The 22,825-nt window shown below is 32.1% G+C and overlaps 2 protein-coding genes across 2 annotated transcripts in view; one reads left to right on the forward strand and one right to left on the reverse strand.

The window, feature by feature from the left end:
* The window catches only part of LOC149894123 (uncharacterized), a 67,828-nt gene that overhangs the window by 11,889 nt on the left and 33,114 nt on the right, over window positions 1-22,825 (reverse strand). The window contains exons 7-16 of the mRNA XM_090077247.1: window positions 17,016-17,241; window positions 16,518-16,822; window positions 16,191-16,321; window positions 11,111-11,754; window positions 5,735-6,078; window positions 4,974-5,635; window positions 3,498-4,635; window positions 2,616-3,397; window positions 2,240-2,551; window positions 1,456-2,131 (exon numbers count right to left, since the gene is read on the reverse strand). Of these exons, the coding sequence (XP_089933373.1) occupies window positions 1,456-2,131; window positions 2,240-2,551; window positions 2,616-3,397; window positions 3,498-4,635; window positions 4,974-5,635; window positions 5,735-6,078; window positions 11,111-11,754; window positions 16,191-16,321; window positions 16,518-16,822; window positions 17,016-17,241 (5,220 nt within the window). The remainder of the gene's footprint in view (window positions 1-1,455; window positions 2,132-2,239; window positions 2,552-2,615; window positions 3,398-3,497; window positions 4,636-4,973; window positions 5,636-5,734; window positions 6,079-11,110; window positions 11,755-16,190; window positions 16,322-16,517; window positions 16,823-17,015; window positions 17,242-22,825) is intronic.
* LOC149894124 (uncharacterized) lies at window positions 20,265-22,393 on the forward strand. Its single transcript, XM_090097195.1, has one exon. The coding sequence runs from the start codon at window positions 20,309-20,311 to the stop codon at window positions 22,343-22,345; it is 2,037 nt and encodes a 678-aa protein (XP_089953321.1). The 5' UTR covers window positions 20,265-20,308; the 3' UTR covers window positions 22,346-22,393.

Below are 22,825 nucleotides of genomic sequence, written 5' to 3' on the forward strand. Positions count from 1 at the left end.
TTCTCAATCGAAACTGAAAACTACTATTAAAAGCATAATCAGTAAAGTTCTAATAGTTTTCATCAAAGTATTGAATCCTTCTTCGTTTCATAGAGAAAACGTTGTATTGAGGTTTTCTTTTTGCTTGAGAAATTAGATGCTTGTACTGACTTGGTAAATAAACACACAGTGGCGTACCTAGGGTAAATAGCGCCTGGGGCAAACACCGATCTCGCGCCCCTCTTCCCCCACATAAAGTGCTTAATTACAATTTTTTAATAAATGATGACACAAACTTTATTTTATATAATATATTTATTTTATATGATATATTATTTCTTAATTTATTTTATATAATTCTCGCTTATTGTATCGCAACCAAGCCTCTTTTGCGCCCCTTTCAGGCTGGCGCCCATGGCACGTGCCCTACCTGCCCTACCCTAGATACGCCACTGTAAACACATAGGTTGTATCTAGTTAAACAGGAGTAATTAAGTTTTCCGAAAAACACGAACCACTGGCAAAGACAATCGGAGCTGTTAAAACGCTGGATCATTGAAATAAATTAATATTTAATACTTTGATATTTTTGAACATTTTTATAGCTTTTATAATTTAAAGGGGGGTAATTCGAACAATTATTCATAGTTAGCATTGAAATAGTTGAAAATTGTAAAAAAGGTATTGACAGTTAAAAATTTCCGTAAAGTTGTAAAAACTAAAGAACACTTGCCGTGTTTGAAATGGAGAATTTTAATCAAAATCCAATAACAATTTGTGGCGCACATTGCAGAAAAACGATGTGGGGAATTATTTAGACTTTCCCTGAGACACTAAAGAGTCACTTTTTGAACTTGATAATATATTTTACATCTGACTGCTAATCAATACATTTTACAAAATACACTCTCTTTTTATACATTTAATGCAATAACAATTACATACATTAACACCTACATACATTAGCACCTATAAACATTAACACCTACATACATTAGCACCTATAAACATTAACACCTACACACATTAGCACCTATAAACATTAACACCTTCGTACACGCTAATTAAATCCTGAAGACTTTATTCACGACACCCTCCCCCTATTAAAGCTGAGACTTCGGCTTTAATCAGCTATCTTCCATCTCGTCTTCCATGATGTAATTGATCTTTTGTCTTGCATCCAATTTCATCAGTCTCGTTTCTCTTTTCAAGGTATCCTCTTCGGCTCTGGTTTCCAAATTCTCGTCCGATTCGATTTCGCTTTCTGCCCCACAGCTCATTTCCAAGTCACACACCAACTGAATTGGTCGTTCAATTACATAACCATTTCCCAGGCGTATTTTAAAGCCACGAATAACTCCATCTTTCCTTTTAATGTTGTTTTCAATTCGACCGATGTTGAGAAGTGCCTTGTCCTTCACATCGTCTTTAATGAGCACCATACTTCCGACACCTGGGAGTTTCACGTTGCCTCACTTTTCCCTTGCTTGTTGTCTTTCTTCTTTTGCGTGCACGTACTCGCTCATCCATCTTTTCCTTAAGTTATCCTTATAATTTTTCACAAACTTGACTCTCCGTAGTGCGCAATCGTCCCTTGTTATTAAATCGATATCTTCTTCAAGCAAAACTGCAGGTCTCCCCCTCATTAATACATTTGGCGTCAATACTTGATTATCGAATTGGTCACCTTGGTAACAAAGTGGCCTATAGTTCATAGCGCATTCCACATCCAACAATTCTTCCAATTCAAAGAAGCTCAGGATGCCCTTACCGATTGTTTTTGACAAACTTTTCTTCATTATTCCAATTAATCTTTCAAACAAACCTCCCCACCACGGCGCTCTTGATAAATTAAACCTCCATTTTATGGCTGTGGTAGCAAGGTAGTTTGCGAGATTTTCATCCTTCTTAAGTGTTAGTAACCACTTCCCTGTTCCCACAAATGTCTTTGCGTTATCACTAATTATCATTTGTGGTGGTCCTTTTCTTGCAACAAATTCTTTTAAAATTCTCTGAAATTCTCCTGCCGATAGATCATGACAAAGTCTAAGGTAGACAGCTTTTGTATATGCGCATATAAAGAGTGCAACATAACATTTTTCGACCAACTTTTCTGCCGCTTTATACTTTAGCGGACCGGCAAAATCAACACCTGTAACCGTAAACGGTTCGAAATCCTCAGTTCTAAAGCGTGGTAACATTACTCTCGTTGGCGGTAACAGCGGTTTCACTCTATATCTCTTTCATAGATTGCATTCACGAATGACCTTTTTTACGGCAACTCTTAAATTCGGTATCCAAAATCTTTCTCTTATGCTACTCATGGTATCTCCTACTCCCCCGTGTAACGTTTTCGCGTGATAATGCTCAATAATTCTTTGAGTTAGTTGAAATCCTTTTGGTACAAATATTGGATTATACCCAGAGACTTTTCCGTGACATCTCCAAAGCTGTTTTTCATCCTGTTTAAGTTCCACATCGGACTTTATTGCAACAGCTTCTTGTAGTAACTTAAGATTCATCAACTCCGCTTCTATCATCTCTTCAGCTTCCAGTGGTTCTGTTATTTTTTCTTTATTCCGACAATTGTAAATAAACATTTTTATGAAAGATGATATTCCAATACTTGTGTTTACTCAACATTTCTTTAAATATATGAAGTCCCTTTATTTCTTCAGTTGCCATACCGACGTTCTCTTTCACACTAATAGTTTCACATGATGCATTCGGCGCTTCGATTATTTCTGATTGGATTGGCCAATTTTCCTTGTGTTTCAACCATGTAGGTCCATTGAGCCACAAACTTGATAATTTCTCAGGACTCACTCCTCTTGTTCCGAGATCACTTGGGTTTTCTTTTGTTGGGACATAAAGCCATTTTACTTCTCCATTCAATAGTATCTGTTGAACTCGGTTCCTGACAAACTGTGACCAACTGCCCCTTTCTTTTAAACAGTAAAGTACCGCAGTACTGTCAACCAAATGATATACTTCAATAACATTATACTTGTTTAACGTCTTCCTAACATGATTTATTAACTTGCTCAAGGTGTGCGCCGCTACCAGCTCCAGTCTCGGAATACTAAGATCCCTTGGTGCAATCCGTGCTTTTGCTACAAGTAGGTTGCTTATTTTTGAATATTGATGGCTCGCTGCAATGTAGATGCATGCACATACTGCTAATTTACTTGCGTCTGAAAACCCATGGAGCTCCATTTCAATGATTCTTTCAGACAAAACGCTCCTCGGTATTGAAATAGTTCTTTTAATTCTAATTGCCTTCATCCAGGTTTTCCATTCTTCTGAAAGTTCATTTGGAATTTGTTGATCCCATACGAGTTTTAATAAGCATAGTCGACTGTATAGTATTTTTCCAGTGATTAAAACAGGTGCACTAAATCCCAATACGTCAAAGACACTGTTGATAGCGGATAGCATTATCCTTTTTGTTATCACTTCTTTATTTCCGATAGTGATGCATGCAGTAAAGTCAATCAATAGTTGATTCATTTTTAAACCTGATAAGTTCCTCTTCCGTTTCTCCACCTTTTTGTATACCATCGACATAAGTATCTTCTTCCAAAGCAAGCACCGTTTTTGGATAAATGTCCTTGTATTTTGATATATGCTTTTTAATCGTGGTGCTGAGAATGTAAGGACTTGAACTTGAACCAAAAATCACCTTTGTAAATCGTAACTCCGTTAATTCCATTTTCTTTAAGTCCTTATACCAAATTAAGCGTTTTAAGTCTCTATCCACTTTGTGTATTCTAATTTGTAGAAATCCCTTCTTTACATCAGCTAAAACGCAGAGTTTATTCCTCCGATTTCGTATGAGTATGTCAAATATTAACGGTTGCAGCGATGGTCCCACTTCTAGACAGTCATTTAATGAAGGTGGTTGAGCGTCTTTCCTAGCTGAACAATCATAAACAATTCTCATTTTCGTTGACTCAGCATTTTCTTTGATTACCGCTTGATGAGGAACGTAGTGAATAATTTCTCCCGTAGGTTTTTCTGGTACCATTTCCAATATTCCCTCATTGAACTGTTCCATCATTATATCATTATACTGTTCTAGTTTTTTAAGTTTTTTCAATTGAGTTGTTACACTTCCCAATCTTTTAAGAGCCAGATTTCTGTTGTTTGACAGTTTAACAATACCCTTTTTCCACGGCATTCTGGTTTCATAGTAACCTTCGTCGGTTTGATGCAGTTTTTTGCTGAAGTCTTGGTGGAAAATTGACTCGCTGTTTGTGTCTGATAATCCAAGTACTTCTAAACCACACATTTGCTCGAACTCATCGAGACCAGTGTTCAATAAGAAACTATTATCAATACCAGAACTCAATTGTGTTCGTCTCCCAGAAAGAGTCCATCCCAACATAGTTAATTCGGCTCCTGGATCTTTATCCGGATTTTTTCCGAGAACTACCGGCTCCGTGGTTTTTACACGTTGATAATCAGCAGCACCGAGTATAATGTGAACAGGTTGAAGTTCGTCACTCCCTTCATCATCGCTAAATTTCAGTCTCCTCAATTTTGCAAATTTCTTCTTAACACCCTTGATCATCGGATTGGGTAAAAAGGTGAGTGTTTCCTTTTCTGCGTTAGTGCATTCAACTTTGATGCTAAATTCCGGTATCGTTGTTGATACTATCGTAACGTTATAGATTTCCACACGCTTTTATATTCTTTTCGTGTAGGTTTCAGCTTCAGTTTTGTTATCAAGTTTGTACATATATAGGAACTTCCAGCGCCCGTATCCAACATTATTCTTGCTTTTTCGCCATTAACTTTTGCGATCACTGTTGGGTGAATAGTTGTACTTGCATTAAGCACCGCTCCCATGGTCTCTTTTTTGTCTTTCATTTTACCATCCTTTGTTGCGTTCCCATCTTGACAAATGGACGTGTGATATTTTTTGTTGCACTTTCTGCATCCTCTTGATTTACAATCTGCCGCCGAGTGTCCGTAACCAATGCAGTTCTAACATAATCTTTTGCTTGTTAAAATCTCCCTGCGTCTTGCAACAGTTAGCACTTTTGTACAATCCTCGCTTTTGTGATTTTGTAACCCACAGTAGATACATTCATGCTTACCACTATTTGCCATGATTTTTTTGTCATAAAGACCGCCATTGTATTGTTTGAATGTAGTGCTTCGATGTTCATAGGACCTTGACTGCACATTTGCGTTCTTTTTATTGCCCTTTGTTTGTTCGTCGCTTGAGTTAAAAGTTGAGTTCAACGGATTCCTTTCAATGTACTTTTGCAACTTTTCGACAAGTTGCTCCAGTCCCCATTCTTCCCATCTATCATCGTTTTGTGTGAGTATTTCACAAACTGGTCCAAGTTTATCCATCAACGAATACACGAATGATTGAGCCGTTTGTAGTTTCTGCATAGTTTTCAATTTTCGTACAGTTCTCGCAAGCTTGTTGTAAAAGTCGTGAACTTCTTTGATCTTGTGCGTGCTGTGTATAGCCGTCAATCCTTCCAAATCTTTGATCAATCCTTTGTGAACCCAAATATCTTTTCCGTAAGTTTCTTGTAGTATGCGTTTAGCTTCATCGTATCCCTCCAACGAATGTGGTAAACCAAGTATGTCCTCTCTGGGCTTTCCTTCGAGGAGTTCCAGTAAGTAGTTGAATTTGCTGATGTTTGATATGTTTGAGTTGTCGACTTCTACCGTGAATTAATTCCGAAATCGTAACCAGTCTTTATAATCGTCATTAAATTTTGTGATTGTGTACTTTTGAAGCTTGACGGATTGTTGAGTGGCTTCTTTTTCGTTTCCAAGAGATTTACGCAATGTTTCTTTCATTTTTAGTTTCTTTAGATACCATTCTTCTTCGCTTTGAAGTTTTCTCAATGAGGCTTGTTCTGCTTCTTTTTGAATCGTTAACTGCTGTTCCATGATTTGTTTTTCATACTCGAATTTTCTGACGCATTCGTCTTTGTTTATCAAATCCAACTTGTCCACCATTTTGTTTTTGATTTCAATCGCTGCTTCTACTTCCATTACTGGTTTTGAAAGCCATTCTTCTACCGAATCGATGTTTTCGTCGTCGTCAAGCATTTTTCTGGTCAGCTCATCCTATGCCATTTCAAATCTTCCCAATAAAATTGTTATTTTGTCTAGCGCTAAGATTATGCTTGATTTGTCGCCATTAATTGTGTTGCGTTCTATGCTTTTAATGTTTATTCTTATCATGTTGATTTCTCTCTGGTAAGTTTGCTCTTGGTCCATTCTTCGCTAACTCGTAGGATTCGTTCGTCCTGGCAGTAGTCGCCACCAAATAGTGTGGAGAATTATTTAGACATTCCCTGAGACACTAAAGAGTCATTTTTTGAACTTTATAATATATTTTACATCTGACTGCGAACCAATACATTTTACAAAATACACTCTCTTTTTATACACTTAATGCAATAACAATTATATACATTAACACCTACATACATTAGCTCCTATAAATATTAACACCTTCGTACACGCTAATTACATCCTGAAGACTTTATTCACGACAACCACACTTTTTCTTCAGTAATTATCAAAAGTTTTCAAATGCTGTTGGATTCAGCGATAAAATTATCAATAATAAACCTCCGAATTACGCCTGAATGACTATTTTCCTATTTAGCTTCCATAAAAACCTTGCTTTTTGTTTCCCAATAAAGTAATTGCTCTCATAAAGTTAAGCTTGCGCAAGCGCTTTTATGAAGAGCGCTTGCGTAAGTATAAACGTAAGAGGAGAAATCATTCTCCAGTGTGACAGCTATTTTGTATTGCAACGTAATTACCTTCCTCGTGCTTTTATTATGAGTTCTTTTACAAAAAATAAATTGTTATAATTTGAAGTTAAGGTTTAGAACTGAAAACCACAGTTCTAGACCCTAACATCAAATTATAACAAATTATAACTTATTTTAATCAAATGACAACTTATCATAACAAAGTTATAACTTATTTTTGCAAACATTACTAACGAACTAACTACTAACTTTTGCAAACATTAATTTATAGTGAAAGTAAGATATGATTGCATGTTTAGTTGAGCTGAAAAACATATTTTTGCAGTTGCAGAATTTCGATAGCTTTTATGATATCAAATACCGGTAGTAATAAAAATTCTCATTTGTAGATAATCTGGTAAGATTTGAAAAGGCTATTCAACTATGGGTGTTGTGAATATTTCCTTTTGTTAACTGACTAAGGCAGATCTACCCCAACACCTTTTTTATACATACTCTCATTAAGAAACTGCGTTATTTATACTAAATCTGACATAAGTTGAAAATTATCCGTAACTAAAAATACAATAACATTTACCAACTTGATACTATATATTATTTACCGTAATAAAAATGGACGTCATCGCGTTGTTAAATGTTTATAACACGGAAAAGCACCCCATGTATAAAAGCATCGTTGGAGAATCACTGCAAAATACCTTTGAAAAATGCTATTATTGGCAGATACCATTATCTTGAAAAAACCGAGAAGCGTCGCAAAAGCAGATTTAAAATGATCATAAATTTAAGCCTATAATAAGAAGAGTGGAAAATTTAATATCTGAACACGGGACTATAAAACGCTCTAGTCAGAAAGATGAAAAAGTAACTTTTGCTGGCATATTTGACATCACCTGTACAAATGTAGAGTTTCTTTGCGGGGAAGATAAGCAGCTGCATGAAAAATAAGTGGCGGAAATGTGGGATACACCACGTCGAAATGCGTACCAGACCATCCCTGTAAACAAAAAAGGAGTCCAGTCAGTCCAATATGTCTTTCCCTTATTCCTCGGCAAAACCTCTCTCGTCTAATGTGGAACTGCAAGTGGTATTAATTAAAAACGCTGAAAAAGAAGTCATATTGGGGGTAATAACCCTGGAAAATTTGAGAGCGCAAACAATTGCCATAGGTATAAAATATTCTGGATTGTTTTGAATTGTGGGCATCAATAAATATAATTGTAACGGATACAACGGCTGTGAATACTGGCAGGAAAATCTGGAGTTGTACTTATTCTACAGCGTCAGCAGAAATTGCTGAATTTACCTAAAGCAAAACATGTTGGCTGCCAACATCATGTTTTGAACCGCATTTTAAAACATGTCATGGGTGAAACCTTAGGAAATGCTATTTGTTCTCCAAAAAATTGCGAACAATTTCGTTGATGATATTGTAAAGGAACATGATTTTCTAAAAGCAAAGTTTGTTCAGAGACCAACAAGTTTGAATCTCCCTATTACTACAAGGAGAGATGACATATTGTTTCTTTAGAACTGGGATATGCCTTTCGCTAATTTCTCGACAATTTAGAATTCCCTTACATTATGTTTCGTGGACTGCTAAATTTGACCAATGCACTGTGGAATTCGCGTAAATTCTATGCTGTCCAGGCTTTCATTGTATTGCCTCTAACGAGAAATCGATTGTAGCAGATTCATTTGAGGAATATGGCTGTATTAAATAACTAGGAAAACAACTTGGTTTTCAGGTCACCATTTTTAAGAAAACTCCTATACTAAGTTAACAAAAAAAGTTCAAAATTATGAAAACGTTAAAAAGTGTTTTGATAATAAAAAAAATTTTTTTTAAAAAAAAACAGGTTTTTTAAAGATAAGCCAAACTGTCCTTTTTTCAAATTAGCCTTTTTAGGTGATGTTTGCAAAAACAAGTTTTTCCATGAAAACTTCCGCAACAAAAACGTCCTGAAATAACATTTTGAATATAAAACGTATATTAATTGATTTAAATAAAAGGAATACGATTGGTTTATTTAAATGTTTACATTTCCTTTGTCTTTTTTTCCCTACTTAACTACAAGTTTTACATTTTAACATTTAAGATAATCTTGCTTGAAATTGTTGAAACATTTTTCTTTGACAAATATACTTTAAAGAAATTAAATTTTTCAAACAATATATTTAAAAATTAGCAAAATAATTTCAACTAAACCTTTCTTTCTTGGACATTTCTTTTGTACATTTTTAAATGCTTGTTTTTTCAGATTTAATTAAACTATTTGATATTTTCTACTTTATATTTCAAGGCAATTAGTTAATTAAAATTTTCTTTTAAATACTCTAATTTTTTTTCATTTTTTTTGTTTTGCTCAATTTTATAATCTATGACGCTTTAAAAATTCTTTAGTTTCAATTTCTGCCGCTAAAAAAGTTCTTTTACTAGGCTATCAGCAAAAAATGACCAGCTTACTTTTTTTGACATCTTTGAAATAGTATTTCAAATTATGCTTACATTTTCAACAAACTGCTATAGTTTCGTAGAAGACGTGATATAAACTCAAAATACATGACTAGACCTATATTACAAAAAACACGTTATGATCTCAAAAAACATGATCTCATCTATATCACAAAAGAAATGTTATGATCTTAAATAATATGATCTCGTTATATCACAAAAAACGGAATGAATAGTACTCTAAATAAAGTTTATAGTTTGAATATTTATTTCTTTATATGAAATAAATATAGTTTCGTTTTTTGTTTTTTCTTCTAAACTCAGATAATTTATTTTTTCTCTACTTTTTTCCTAACCTTTCTCTTAACTTTTTAAAGAAGTTTTAATTAATTTACACCAGTTAACTTGTTGCTCTGAAGTTTATTACGTTTTTATTAAAAAAAAGGTCAAATTTGTAAGAAGTGTGCAGTGAAAAACCGAATGCGACCTTAAATTTCGTAGTTTGAGTGAACCGCACTACAATCCAGATCAAGCACAAGTAACGAGGAAAACAAATTTACATAAAGTTTGAAACAAGTATTATAAAGAACTACTCAGTATGAAAGCCAAAATGGATAGCCGTCGAGAAAAATTTCGAGCCCTGGGGAAGTTTTCTTGAAGGCCCCTCATTCTGATCAATCATATACTCAGGACCGCTGGAAGCGTGCTGCGGCCATTGAAAATTAAAAAGGAAAATTATTTAAACCTTTTAAAAGTCAAGTTAAACCTTTTAAAAGTCAAAGTTAGGAAAAAGTGTACAAAGAATAATGTTAAACATTTGTAATAGAGCTTTGCGAGCCTATCGATTCGCAAACAAATTAATAACTTCTTCAAAATTAATTTTCATAGCCATTTCCGCTAAAATTAGATAAAAGTCCTAAGTCATTTAAACCTTTTTGTGTCATTGTTGATCTTAATACGTTTTTTATTCTTTTCAACACTCTAAAAGATCTTTCTTCTTAGACATCTGTCACTGGAATTGTGCAAAATAGCCTTATTGCAACTATAAACTTTTTTTTAATTTTATTTAATAATTCAACGGGCTGAAGAAAAATATTTTGTATATTGATATCAAAAATTGATTTAGTATTTCATCTCTAAGATGATCATCGATATCATTTTCATACATTTTTTTCAACTTTTCACTCTTATTTTGTATTTCTTGATCATTTAAGTCACGGAACAACTAAAGTACATTGAATAAAAAATCTATTTCTTTCGCTGCATCAAATCTTCTTGTATTATATCCAATGATGCTATCCAGAAAAACGTTGAAAATGTTAATTCTAAACTCTTCTGTCCACGTCCTTTTTAAGTCATGTGCTGTTTTTTCGTTTTAATATATTTTTTCTTAAAAATTATGTGTTTATTTGTAAAGATGTGCCCAACGATCTGCATTCATTTAAAATATTGTCCCATATATCTCTTAATGTAATTAATTCAACAAGAAAACTTAACAAATCGGTTATATTTAAATCAATTGTTGAATTGCGAGCTTGTAAAACAGTACTTCTGTAATTTATAGCTGCAAAAACTTTGTACCAAATTTTTTCCAGTACTTAGCATTCAAAAGATTCTTTTTTATGCTAAGTACTGGAAAATACATATACTTTTTTATTTATATAGTACATATACTTTTTTATTCTGATAAGATCTAATCGAGATCTGACGTTAACTTTAATTCCAAAACAGCGTCTATTGTTATTTTAATATCATTAATTTTTGCAGCAAATGGTTTAATACTTTCAATTTTTGCAGACCGCCGTGTATTTGACATAGTGTGCAAAGAGCATCTAGTATAACTTTTTAATATTTCCAATCTCTGTGGGATACTACTAAATATATTGTATAATTTTTGTAGAGTGCCAAAAAATTATACAACTTGAATACAAGATTCTGCTGAATGAACACTACATAAATTTAAACTATGAGATGCACAAGGAAAAAATATTGCCAATGGATTAATTAGTAAAGTGCGAGCTTGTGCGCCTTTATAGGAGCCACTCATTTTGGATCCATTATCATATCCTAGTGCGCGACAGTCACTAAAAGGAATATTACACCTTTGTAGCCTTTCAAGAATTAAATTAGCAATATCCTGTCCAGTCTTTTTATTGCAGTTAACAAATACAAGAAATCTTTTCATAGTTTTTATTTTGTTGGACATAATAGTAACGTACTGCAAAATGAATGCAGTTTGTTCTATATGCGCAGAATCGGGTATTGCGTCTATAATAAGGAAATAATATTTCACAGTTTCTCTTACCTTTAAAATACAAGTTCTCAAGTAATCAGCACAGCATGATCTAAATTCATTTTGAATGTCTGCCGATAAGTAATGTACTTGCAATCTCTGCTTTTCGTTTTGTGTCTGCTTTACGTTTTTTATATGCTCTTCTAAGAGCGGATCGCAATGACTTAAAAGTTCTAATAATTCAATAAATTTTTCATTATTTAAATCTCCAATCAAACGAGTAACACCTTTAAAAGCCAATCCACACTCAGCAAGAAACAATATTACATCTAATAATTATTTCAATAAATCTTTCCATTTCTGTGTTTCATTTTGTATTTGTTTTACTATAAGGCAATCAATTGTGGTATGTTTATTAATATTCTTTTCTAAATTAATATACAACAAGATTGCATATAACAAGATTTGTTATTGCTTGATTTTTCATGATAAGGTATTCTATCATATAATTTTTTGTACCCTCTATTAGCCTGCCAACCATTTTCAGTTGCAAAAAATTAATCTTTGCTGACGATATTTATAAAATAAACAACAAGGAAAACAAAACATTTTTAGATTTTATCCAAACTAACTAATCACGAGGAACTACTTCTTTATTTTTTAAACGAAAGCTTAATAAATACGTAGGGAAATGACTACCGTGTTTATCTTCAGGTAATATTTTTGGGTTTGGTCCTGGACTTCTTAGAAAGGCATCTTCTACGTCTTTTGATGTTACATTTAATTTTAACACTCCAATATTGATGTTAGCACAGTCGGCATGCAGAGAAAGTGTCGAAATATCAGATTGCACTTCGAGCGCAGAAAATTCTAACAAATTCCGTTTCATTTCTTGCACTTAATGGGTCTTGCGTCAATGTTTCCATTATTGCAATAGCCTTCGTTCTGTGTTTTAGAAGAAATTGTAAACCCCAAATTTTCTAGTGTTCTCAATGAGAACATATGGGAGTTCTAGAGATATGAGAACTTCTCATATCTCTAGAACTTTCTTCATTTCATTTTTGTCGCTCTTTTCGTTTATCGTATCCAGATATATGGCGAGAACTCATATTCTGTATTTCAGAAATTAAAACTTAGCTCTTTTATTAGCTTTTTATACAGAACTTATAAATAAATAATACAAATTAAAGTTTTCGAATAATAAAATTTTAAAATAATAATAATATTTGAAAAATAATATTTTGTATTTAACGCAATTGTAATATTTACCCAGCAAACTTAAGACATCTTAAGACCGTCTTATTCAGGTCTTTAAATGGTCTTGTCTTCAAATGACGTCTTCAAGACATCTTCCAAACTTCTTTAAAAAGATTGCATCGTCGTGAATAACTGCGTGTCTTCGTAAGACGTCTTTTTTACGTCTTTATTTTTCGAATAATTATTGTAACAAGTATTTTGTATTTAAAAGTTTAATGTTATAATTTATATGCCGCCTGGACTACTAATTCTTGTTAGTAATTAAGTTACTACAAGTGTTAGTAATTAAAATTAAAAGTAATTAAATTACTGTTAGTGTTAGTAACTAAATTACTAACAAATGTCGAAAATATGTTGTTGTTATGCTATGCAAAGTAAGGTATCCATAGTAGCCAAATTAACCTCATAAGAATTGTGAATCTCATTTTAATACATACCCCCAATACTGTGTACTTAGCGCAAGTAAAATACTGTTAAAACAACGTTGATGTAAAAATGAGTTGTTGCTATGCAAAATTTAGTACCATAGCAACCAAGTTAAAACATAAAATCTGAACAGGGATTTTAAGGGGACGAGCAATCAATTAAAACTTGATTGAAGCATCATATAGCTCAAATAAATATCAGACAACACTTGGCAAATTGTGGTAATTATTAGTTACATTGCGTCAAAGAATAAATTTCTTAAGGAATTTTTTTTTTTAATCTGTGATTTTCAAAGTATAACTGAGATAACACGCTATGACAAATTTATTTCACACATTGGTTTTTTTTTATCTCTAAATACTCTAGAATAGCATGTGCTAATTTTTTGTTTCAAAAACGTAGATGTAATTGAAATACTACACAACATTGATATCACCGTTAATTGCTTATTTAAACTTTTTTTTTTTTTTCTTTTTTCATTTCAATATTCAAATGCTTAGAGTCCTGGTAACTAAGGGATTTAATGTAAATACTAAGGGTCTGCGTATCGAAACATATCGTATTACGATACGATACGATAAGATATCGGAATGTGCTTATCGTAAGTTTTTTTATATTACGATAATATCGTACCCAAAAAGTTTGCACGATAAAGTTTCGATATTTATCGATTCATTACGATATTTATCGGTCAATTTTCTAAATATCGTAACTCATATCGTAACTCAAACGATAACGATACTTATCGATTCATTACGATATTATTTTTTTCGACTAAAAAAATAACTTTTTTAAAAACCTAAATACTGTCATAAAATTGCTGACAAGTGCACTATTTAATGTAAAAAAAAAGAAACAAACAAAACTTTATTTGTAATTTTGATTTTTTAATTTATTCAAGACTTAAGTTGTAGCAAAAAACAGCTAAAAACAAAAAATAATTTTTTACTTGAATTGTTGACGTGACATGTTTAACACGTTAAGGTTTGTGCCTGTGACTTAATATAAGAAAAAGATTAAAATTTAATCTCAAAGTCAAGGTTTATTGAAATCACTAAATCACTATATGGCAAATTTTATAAACTTTAAGCAGTAAAATAAACCAATGACGCCACTAAGGCAATGAACCAATTTAAGTTAGTCATCCATTTCAACTGCTGATGTAAGAGTTGAAGTAGGAAGTCCCTGACTTGAAGCAGCTGAATACTGAGAGTTATTGGTAGAAGCCTCTTCAAACAATTCTTCTTTTTCATCCCGACTGGTTAGAAGCCATCTTTTGATCTGGACCTTAAGGTAGTTTTGCTGAATGTACAACAATTTTTCAACTTGTTCAGGCTGCAATTTTGTTCTTTTATAAGAGACAATTCCACCACCGGCACTAAAAGCTCTTTCTGAAGATGCTGAGGAAGCAGGTACACATAGCCATTTTTTAGCAGCTTGAGCAAGGAGAGGAAATTTGTATTTATTTGCTCTCCAAAATTCCAGCACGTCCACACCAATAACCCCTGGGAGTTTTTGAAATATTTCCCATTCAGTGACAATGTCCGACTTTGGAGGTGGAGCCGGACCAGAATAGAAAGTCATAAGTGCAGGAGCTTCTTCCATTCCAACATTATAGAAAGGATCATCTTCCGAAACATGACCTTGGATTTCAGCATGTAACCGTTCATTAAATAATGTTGTTGCAGCAATCCATTCCTGATAAGCATTGGATTGAGTAATCAGTGCCTCATAGGCTTCATCAAATCCACCCAGTTTTTTCAGAGCTCTTCCCTTGTACAAGGGATTAAGCAAGTTGGCAACAGAGTAAAAAAGGTTTTGACAACCAATGTCCAGAAAACGAACATCCAAGTTTTCCACCAGCTTTTGGTGAAACATTTGTGCTGTTGGTGATGCCGCACCAGCCTTGATGAAATCCAGGCATTTGTGTCTCAGTGTGTAAATGTTTGAGATAACGAGGTGAATGCTTACTTCTTTGTCTGCAGAGAAACATTCTGAAATCTCAGCAACTCTCCTCAGAATAGGCAAAATTTCGTCATAAAGATTGAATTCATCTTCTGAAGGAATGACTGGAGCTAGTTTGGTGTCATCTTTTCCAGGAATGTCTCTAATGGAGCTGTGGATACGACGCATTTTTACAATGCTTTCCAACATCATAAAAGTTGAATTCCAGCGTGTTTTCACAGGAGTGATGATTTTCACAAATTTCAACTTATCCTTGCTAACAACATCACTGTCATCAAGCAACAGCTTTAGCTAAAAATTAAAATAGAATTATAAGAAACATAACATAAAAGTTGATTAGTACTATTTACTATAATAAAAAACTGATATTAACTATGTTATGTTTTTACTTTTTAAATGTTAACATTTTATCAGTTGAAAAATTTTGTCACACAAAGTGTACTAAGAAGTTTATATTGCGCTTGTATTGTATTAAACTATAAACTAAATTACTATAAAAGCGAAAAAAGATGTTAAACTAGTTACCTCTTTTTTAATTTTTTGCTCAGACAAAGATGACTTGTGGCATCTTGAACTTAATTCAGTTGCTCTTTGGATTGCTTCGTGAAGATCCAAACTGTCAAAACCTTTTGTTTCTTTGACAGTTGCTTCAACTGCCAAATTCAAAAGATGATCAGCACACAAAAGAGATGCATCTACAAAATTGCACTTGTTAATTGCCGCCTTCATATTAGCGGCTGAATCATGGACACACACAACGGACGAAACTCCATTATTTCCGGCCAACTCTGAGACATTCCTGAAAAGCAAAGTAAAATAAGTTGTTTGCTTTTTGATGTTTTAAAATATAAACTAATACTTTTGTTGTTATTTTAGATAAAAATAAAAGTATTAATTTGTGACATTAATTTTAAACTAAATGGCGGATTTTGCTTATCTAAATAATTCAAACGATAAACTTAATTTACAGAAATTTTAACCTAATAAAAATTAAATACTAAAACATACTTATCCAGACGAAGAGCAATGGCTTCAGCTGTATGTCGTCCGGAAAACGGAGAAACTCCAATCACAAACATCCTTAATCGGAAGTCTTCACTCACATAGTGCAATGTACTGGCTTGGTATGCATCATTGTTTCTACTTTGCCAGAGGTCAGTTGAGATTGCAAATCCAGCGGTCTTTGGCAATTCCTCTTTTAGAATGTCATCCACACAGATTTTCACATTTTTGTACAACAACGGCAACCTAAAATTAAAATAAAAAATTATTGGTATTTCTCGTTACATATCAATATGGTTACCTACTAAGATAACCCAAAAAAAAATTGGTGTGGATTGGTCTTAAAAAAGTAGCTTTTTAAAAAATTTAGTTCTCTTGGAACTACCATTGAATTGACTCCCCACAATGAAATTTTATTTAAAACAATTAAAATTTTTCGTACTTGAACCGGGAGTATGTTGTTGCAGCCTTCACATTCATTTTTGGGTTGTAGTAGTGAACAAAATCTTTAAAAGCTTCATGTTCAACCAAAGAGAATGGCAAATTTAAGCGGGCCAAAAACTTGACAATTTCAATGTCTCCTCTGAGCTGTTCGTTGTCTTGTGGCTTGTATTTGACCCAATGCTCTAGATTTTGGACCTTTTCTGCTGATGGTCCGGAAAGTCTTCCTCGTTTAACTCTACTGCCCAACATTAATGGTGTCTTATCATCTCGGATCTGTTCATAAGCCTCGTCTTCATTGTAGGTCTAAAAATTAATATGAAACCCATTAAAATACCTAATATTGAAACATTCATCAGCATTTATCAAAAGTTATTGATATTTATCGTTAAATCTTGTTAAATCTTGGTATTGTAATAGTAATAATAACTAACACATATGAAAATAAAAGTTAATATTTAAATTAAAAAAGTAAAAACGTTTGTAAACTTTATTGCACCTGTTTTAACTCATCAAAAGCAACATGGCGATTTTCCTCCAGGGCTGCAAACTGAACAGGATGCTTCCTTGTCAAATGTGATCTCATGCCAGATGTGTTCCTGTCTGCCAACTTGCAAATTGCAAAACAATACTTGCATTTTGCAGTAACAAGTTGCTCTTCATCTGGTGTAGTACTGACCTCTTCATCAAAGTGATTCCAAATTTCGCTCCTTGACCTTGGCATTCTTCAAAATGTTGTTCAATTACAAATTTAATACTAATTCAAACTTTTAAGAGCCTAATTATGTACATCTATGTAATTTAAAGAGTATCCCAAAAACTTTTTCCCAGAGAGTTTTTAAAAACGTTTTTATTACAATTAGCTAGTTAATTTCGGTTCAGTAGAACCGTAATTAAAACCGTAACCAAAACCGAAACCGAAGTTTGAGTGAAGCCGAAATCGAAACAATCTGAAACATGAAAGCCAAATCAATATCAAAATAACATGAAATAACTATTTTACTTAACAGTGTCTCATAACTCATTACAAAAACTTATATATTATTCAAATGCATCTATCTATCGATCGATATTGTAGTTTTCTCGCAACACATCGATGAGATGACAACAATATTCTCTTCAAACAAAAACCTATCTTTACAAATTTAGTCCTTCTTTTATACCAGACAATATCCCTCAAAAACGTCATAAAAACCAACAAGATTACGGAATTAATAATTTTGATAGTTGTTACAAACAACTATCAAAATGATTAACATAACGTTCTAACAAATTTCTCAACGGAACAACTTATCTCTATATATATCTCTATAGAACAATCCAACTGTTTATTTTTTTAAATAAAAACATACCGTTGTGTGACCAAACAAAGTCCTATGCTTTAAGAAAGTCCTAAATTAAAAATTGACAAATTTTGAAGATTTTTGTTATTATTATCATATATATATATATATATATATATATATATATATATATATATATATATATATATATATATATATATATATATATATATATATATATATTTGATAATAATAACAAAAATCTTCAAAAACTCCATAACTATGACATTTTTTTATCATTCAAATTTGTTTGAATAAATAAATTTTTGAAAAAATAAAATAGATTTGTTTTTGTAATGATTTATGGGACATAAGGCATTTAAACGATCAGTATGTAACATGATTTGATAAAAAATAGAACATGTGAAAATATTTTAATATTTGATGATCGCTTAAAGAATGATTTGAGAATAGTAACTTGATTCAATTGTCACGTGATTTCAATTAATAATTACTTCAATTTTTGTAATTGATAATTGATTTACCCACAAACGATTAAAACATCCATATAATTAGGAAATCATCATGATCCCACACTAAATAAAAACAAGTTTTCTAAACTTAAAGAAAAAACCTCCCTATAAAAAGTTTTGGTTCATTACAGTAGTAGTTTGAACCGTAATTTTGCCCGAAACAGAATAAGTAAAAGGTTGTCGAAGCAGAAATTTTGAATTCGGTTTCGGCCGAAACCGGTAGCGAAAGTTTCCGTTCGCTACAATTAGCGGCAACATTTCAGCTAGACGATATTTTAATCACATAAGTATTTTTAATTATTAAAAAAGCGGACTTTAATAATGAGTTTTAATCGAATAAACCACAATTGTTACGAATATTTAAAGAATAACTTTTTCTTTTTTAAAAAAATAAAAATATTTTGGAGCGCTTACCGTGGTGTGACCTAACAAAGTCCTATGCTTTAAGAAAGTCCTAATTTAAGAAATGACAAGTTTCGTATACATAAAATAAACATTTAAAGAAAAAAATTTAGTTATTTTATCTAACTAGATATCTAGTTTAAACAACAGAATTATTTTCCGCAAATGATTCTTTTATATATACGAAATTTGTCAATTTTTAATTTAGGACTTTCTTAAAGCATAGGACTTTGTTAGGTCACACCACGGTATGTTTTTATTTAAAAAAATAAACAGTTGGATTGTTCTCCTAACTGCCTGAGCCGTTTTTAACAACTTAATCTAAAAAACGGCGTTAAAAAATAGGCGATTATTATTTTTTATCAATATTTTAATCAATAAATTGAGAAAATAAATTGCAAAATATTTTAACTTAACATTTAGTTAAATCTAATACAAAATATTGTAAAATATCTTATATAAAACAACTTAACATTTAGTTATATCTAATACAAAATTTTGTAAAATATTGAAAAGTTTTGAAAACCAAACGATATTTTATCGGAACGTATCGTACATATCGAAACTCAAAAATATCGTTATACAATTTTTATCGATAAATTATGCGATATTTATCGCTAAAAGCGATAATGATATCGTGCATATCGAAACCCAAACGATATTTTATCGGAATCATATCGTAACATATCGGATATACCAATTCATATCGAAACCCATTATCGTAAAAAATATCGGTTAGTTTCGATATTTCGATAACGATACGCAGATGCTTAGTAAATACATTATCAATAAATTTCTCCTAATATATAAAGATATTAAAATTAAATAAGTTTTCAAAATAAGACAACTAAAATTTTTCCAATTTTTTCCACCTACTGGCTCACTGTGCATCCCCAGAAATTTTTCTTTGATTGTCATTAAAAAACAATTCCTCTTTCAAAAAATGTTAACGACAACTATTTTTAGTGGGGGCCTCGGGAGAAATCACATATTTTAGGGGAGTGCCCAGAAAATTTGTTGTTCAAGATAGGTAACTAAGAGGCATGGGGCATACTCAAATTTCTATTATGTTGACACTGGTGTCGAATGAGGATGACTTACAAAAAACTAGGGTAATTGGAGCTAAACCAACCCCGCCCCGACCCCTAACTGCCCCCTTCCTAGAACTAAGTCTTCTTTAATCATAAGTTTTTTTTTTTTGTTCTATCATAAACTAGATCAAAATTCATCGACAGATTTCAAATTTCATCAAATTATCTACTTTCGTTTAAGATTTATAACCATGCAAAGCTTAAAGTTCCCCCCTGAAATAACTTTAAATGGTCTTAGCTTTTAAACGACAAATTTTTTTTTAATGTGATTTGAAATCTATCGATGAATTTTGATCTAATTTAATATAAAACAAACACAAAACTGAAAAGGGTTTTTAGGAACCATACCCTACCCAGACAGCAAGTATATACTGGTCCGATGATGGCTAGCCTATGCCAGCGAATTTATAAAAGGACCGGTAAAGTTCCGTTCGTGGATTGCCAGTTCTGGCAAGCCGTAACAGGGCCATTGCTAGGTTAAAAATGAGCTACTGGACTAAACGAAGGAGGATTCAAAAAAATGTTGCAACTATTTTCGATGAAATCGCTGAAGCAAATAGTTTTGTTTTGAAAGATAATTCATTGCCTTTAAATATGAACTGCAATAACTCAAAGTTTGATGCTACTCTGGAGAGTTATGAACCTTTTGACACATCTATTTTTTCTTTAAATTCAGTTTTTCATGATTGTGTCAACAGCTCTGATGAAATTTGGAAAACCAATGATGAAAAATCAATTAGTTCAGAATCAATTTCATCCATAGACAAGTCAAATGATATAAATGTCCTAGTTAATAATTTGACTAGTTGGGCAACTAGGCACAAAATTACGCATGCAGCTTTGGGTGCTTTATTGATTGTATTGCGCAAATCATTTCCTGGCTTACCAAAAAGTCCCAAAACTATTCTAAAAACTGAACAATTAGAGGTTGAAGTTCTTGAAAATTCCTATTCTTACTTAGGCATAAAAAATGGACTTTTATCTGAAAGAACAGAATGTTTTACAGATAAGACTGTAACAATTCAAGTCAATATTGATGGCTTGCCTCTTTTTAAAAGTTCAAGCATGCAAATATGGCCAATTCTTGGTTTAGTGGAAAAGTTTGATGGAATATTGCAATGTAATAAAAAACCATTTGTTATTGCACTGTACTGTAACAATTGCAAACCTAAAAACATTACAGCTTTCTTATCTGACTTTGTTTTAGAAGTTAATGAACTGTACAAAAATGGTATTACAATTAACAGTCAAAATTATTCATTTAGAATTTCTGCAATTATTTGTGACACCCCAGCAAGAGCATTTGTAAAATGCACTAAAGGTCATAATGCATATCATGACTGCGATAAATGTGAGCAGCGTGGTGTATATAATGGAAGAGTAACTTTTCCTGAAACTGCTGCAACATTAAGAACAGATGCATCATTTGCTAATTTGTCAGATCATAAGCATCACATTTGTGTGAGCCCTCTAGCTCAAACTTCTATTGGTTTGATATCACAAGTCCCAGGTGATTATATGCATTTGTCATGCCTGGGTATTATGCGCAAATTTGTGTATTTGTTAATTAAAGGTCCATTGAAAACACGTCTCGGTCCACGTGCAGTATTAGATTTATCAGAAAAGTTGCTTCATTTAAAAACAAATATATGTTCAGAATTTACTCGAAAGCCAAGAGCATTTTCTGATTTTGAACGCTGGAAAGCTACAGAATTTCGAATACTTCTATTGTATACTGGTATGGTTTGCTTTCGAGATACATTACCTGATGCTTTGTACAACAATTTTATGCTTTTTTGTGTCGGAATGACTATTCTTCTTAGTCATTCATTGTGTCACAAATATGTTGATTATGCACATAGTTTGCTTGTACTTTATGTGGAACACTCTTCAAGTTTATTTGGACCTGAAGTTGTAACTTATAACATGCATGGACTAGTGCATTTAGCACAAGATGCAAAACAATATGGTCCACTAGACAATGTTTCAGCCTTTCCTTTTGAAAATTATTTATCAAATCTTAAGAAACTTGTAAGAAAACCACACTTGCCTTTACAACAAGTTATAAGAAGGCTATCAGAACAACATCTTGCAAAGTCAATCAATAGTCAAGCTAATAGCACTCTTTTTCAGTTAAGAAAAGAACATTTTGATGGACCTTTGTGCAATAGTGAAAATATAAATGTGCAGACTCAACACAAAGAGCTCTATACAAACAAATTTTGTATTAAAGTTTCGCAAGGTGACAATTGTTTTAAAATAAAAACTGGCTCTATAGTTCTAGTTAAAAATATTATAAGAAGTTGTTGTGGTCAAATTTATCTGGTGTGCAGCAATTTTGATAGTGTTGAGAATTTTTTCAACTACCCATGCAGTTCAGATATCCTTGATATTTTTATGGTATCTTCTTTAGCTAAGCATCTTTCATATGTTTTATTATCAGAAATAAAACAAAAATGTGTTTTAGTCCCTTATGAAGCTTACTTTGTTACCATACCTTTGCTACACAATTGTAGTTGAATAAGTTTATTTTTAGTCTTATATTGTACATGCTTCGACTATCCTTGACTTGAAGACATATAATTTTTTTTGTTAAATAATTGTAATAAGTTTGTTTTAATAAGTTTAGTATTCTAATAGAAGAGTTAGTTATTAAAATCTGGTGTAAGCAATTTTGATTTTATGTGCCCTTCTGAATATTATTTTATTAAAAATGTATTTGGAGCTGAAAAAGAATTATTTTTATTTAGATTATTAATAATTTTTAAAAGTTGTTTTTTTGTTTAGTTACTAGTATATATATATATATATATATATATATATATATATATATATATATATATATATATATATATATATATATATATATATATATATATATAGTAGTAGAAAATCAGTTAACATAAATTTTTTTTCATATAACACTGTGTTTCATCAATAAAGACTCATCAGAAATGAATAAAAATTTTTAAGTGATTTTCTACTACTTTATATTTGCTC

The sequence above is a fragment of the Hydra viridissima genome, unplaced genomic scaffold, assembly GCF_058129835.1.
Source record: "Hydra viridissima isolate aposymbiotic clone 2 unplaced genomic scaffold, HvirCarnegie_v1 scaffold_1, whole genome shotgun sequence".
Lineage (NCBI taxonomy): Eukaryota > Metazoa > Cnidaria > Hydrozoa > Anthoathecata > Hydridae > Hydra > Hydra viridissima.

Coding starts and splice junctions, on each gene's coding strand:
- LOC149894124 (XM_090097195.1), top strand. CDS start 20,309: ATGAGCTACTGGACTAAACGAAGGAGGATTCAAAAAAATGTTGCAACT.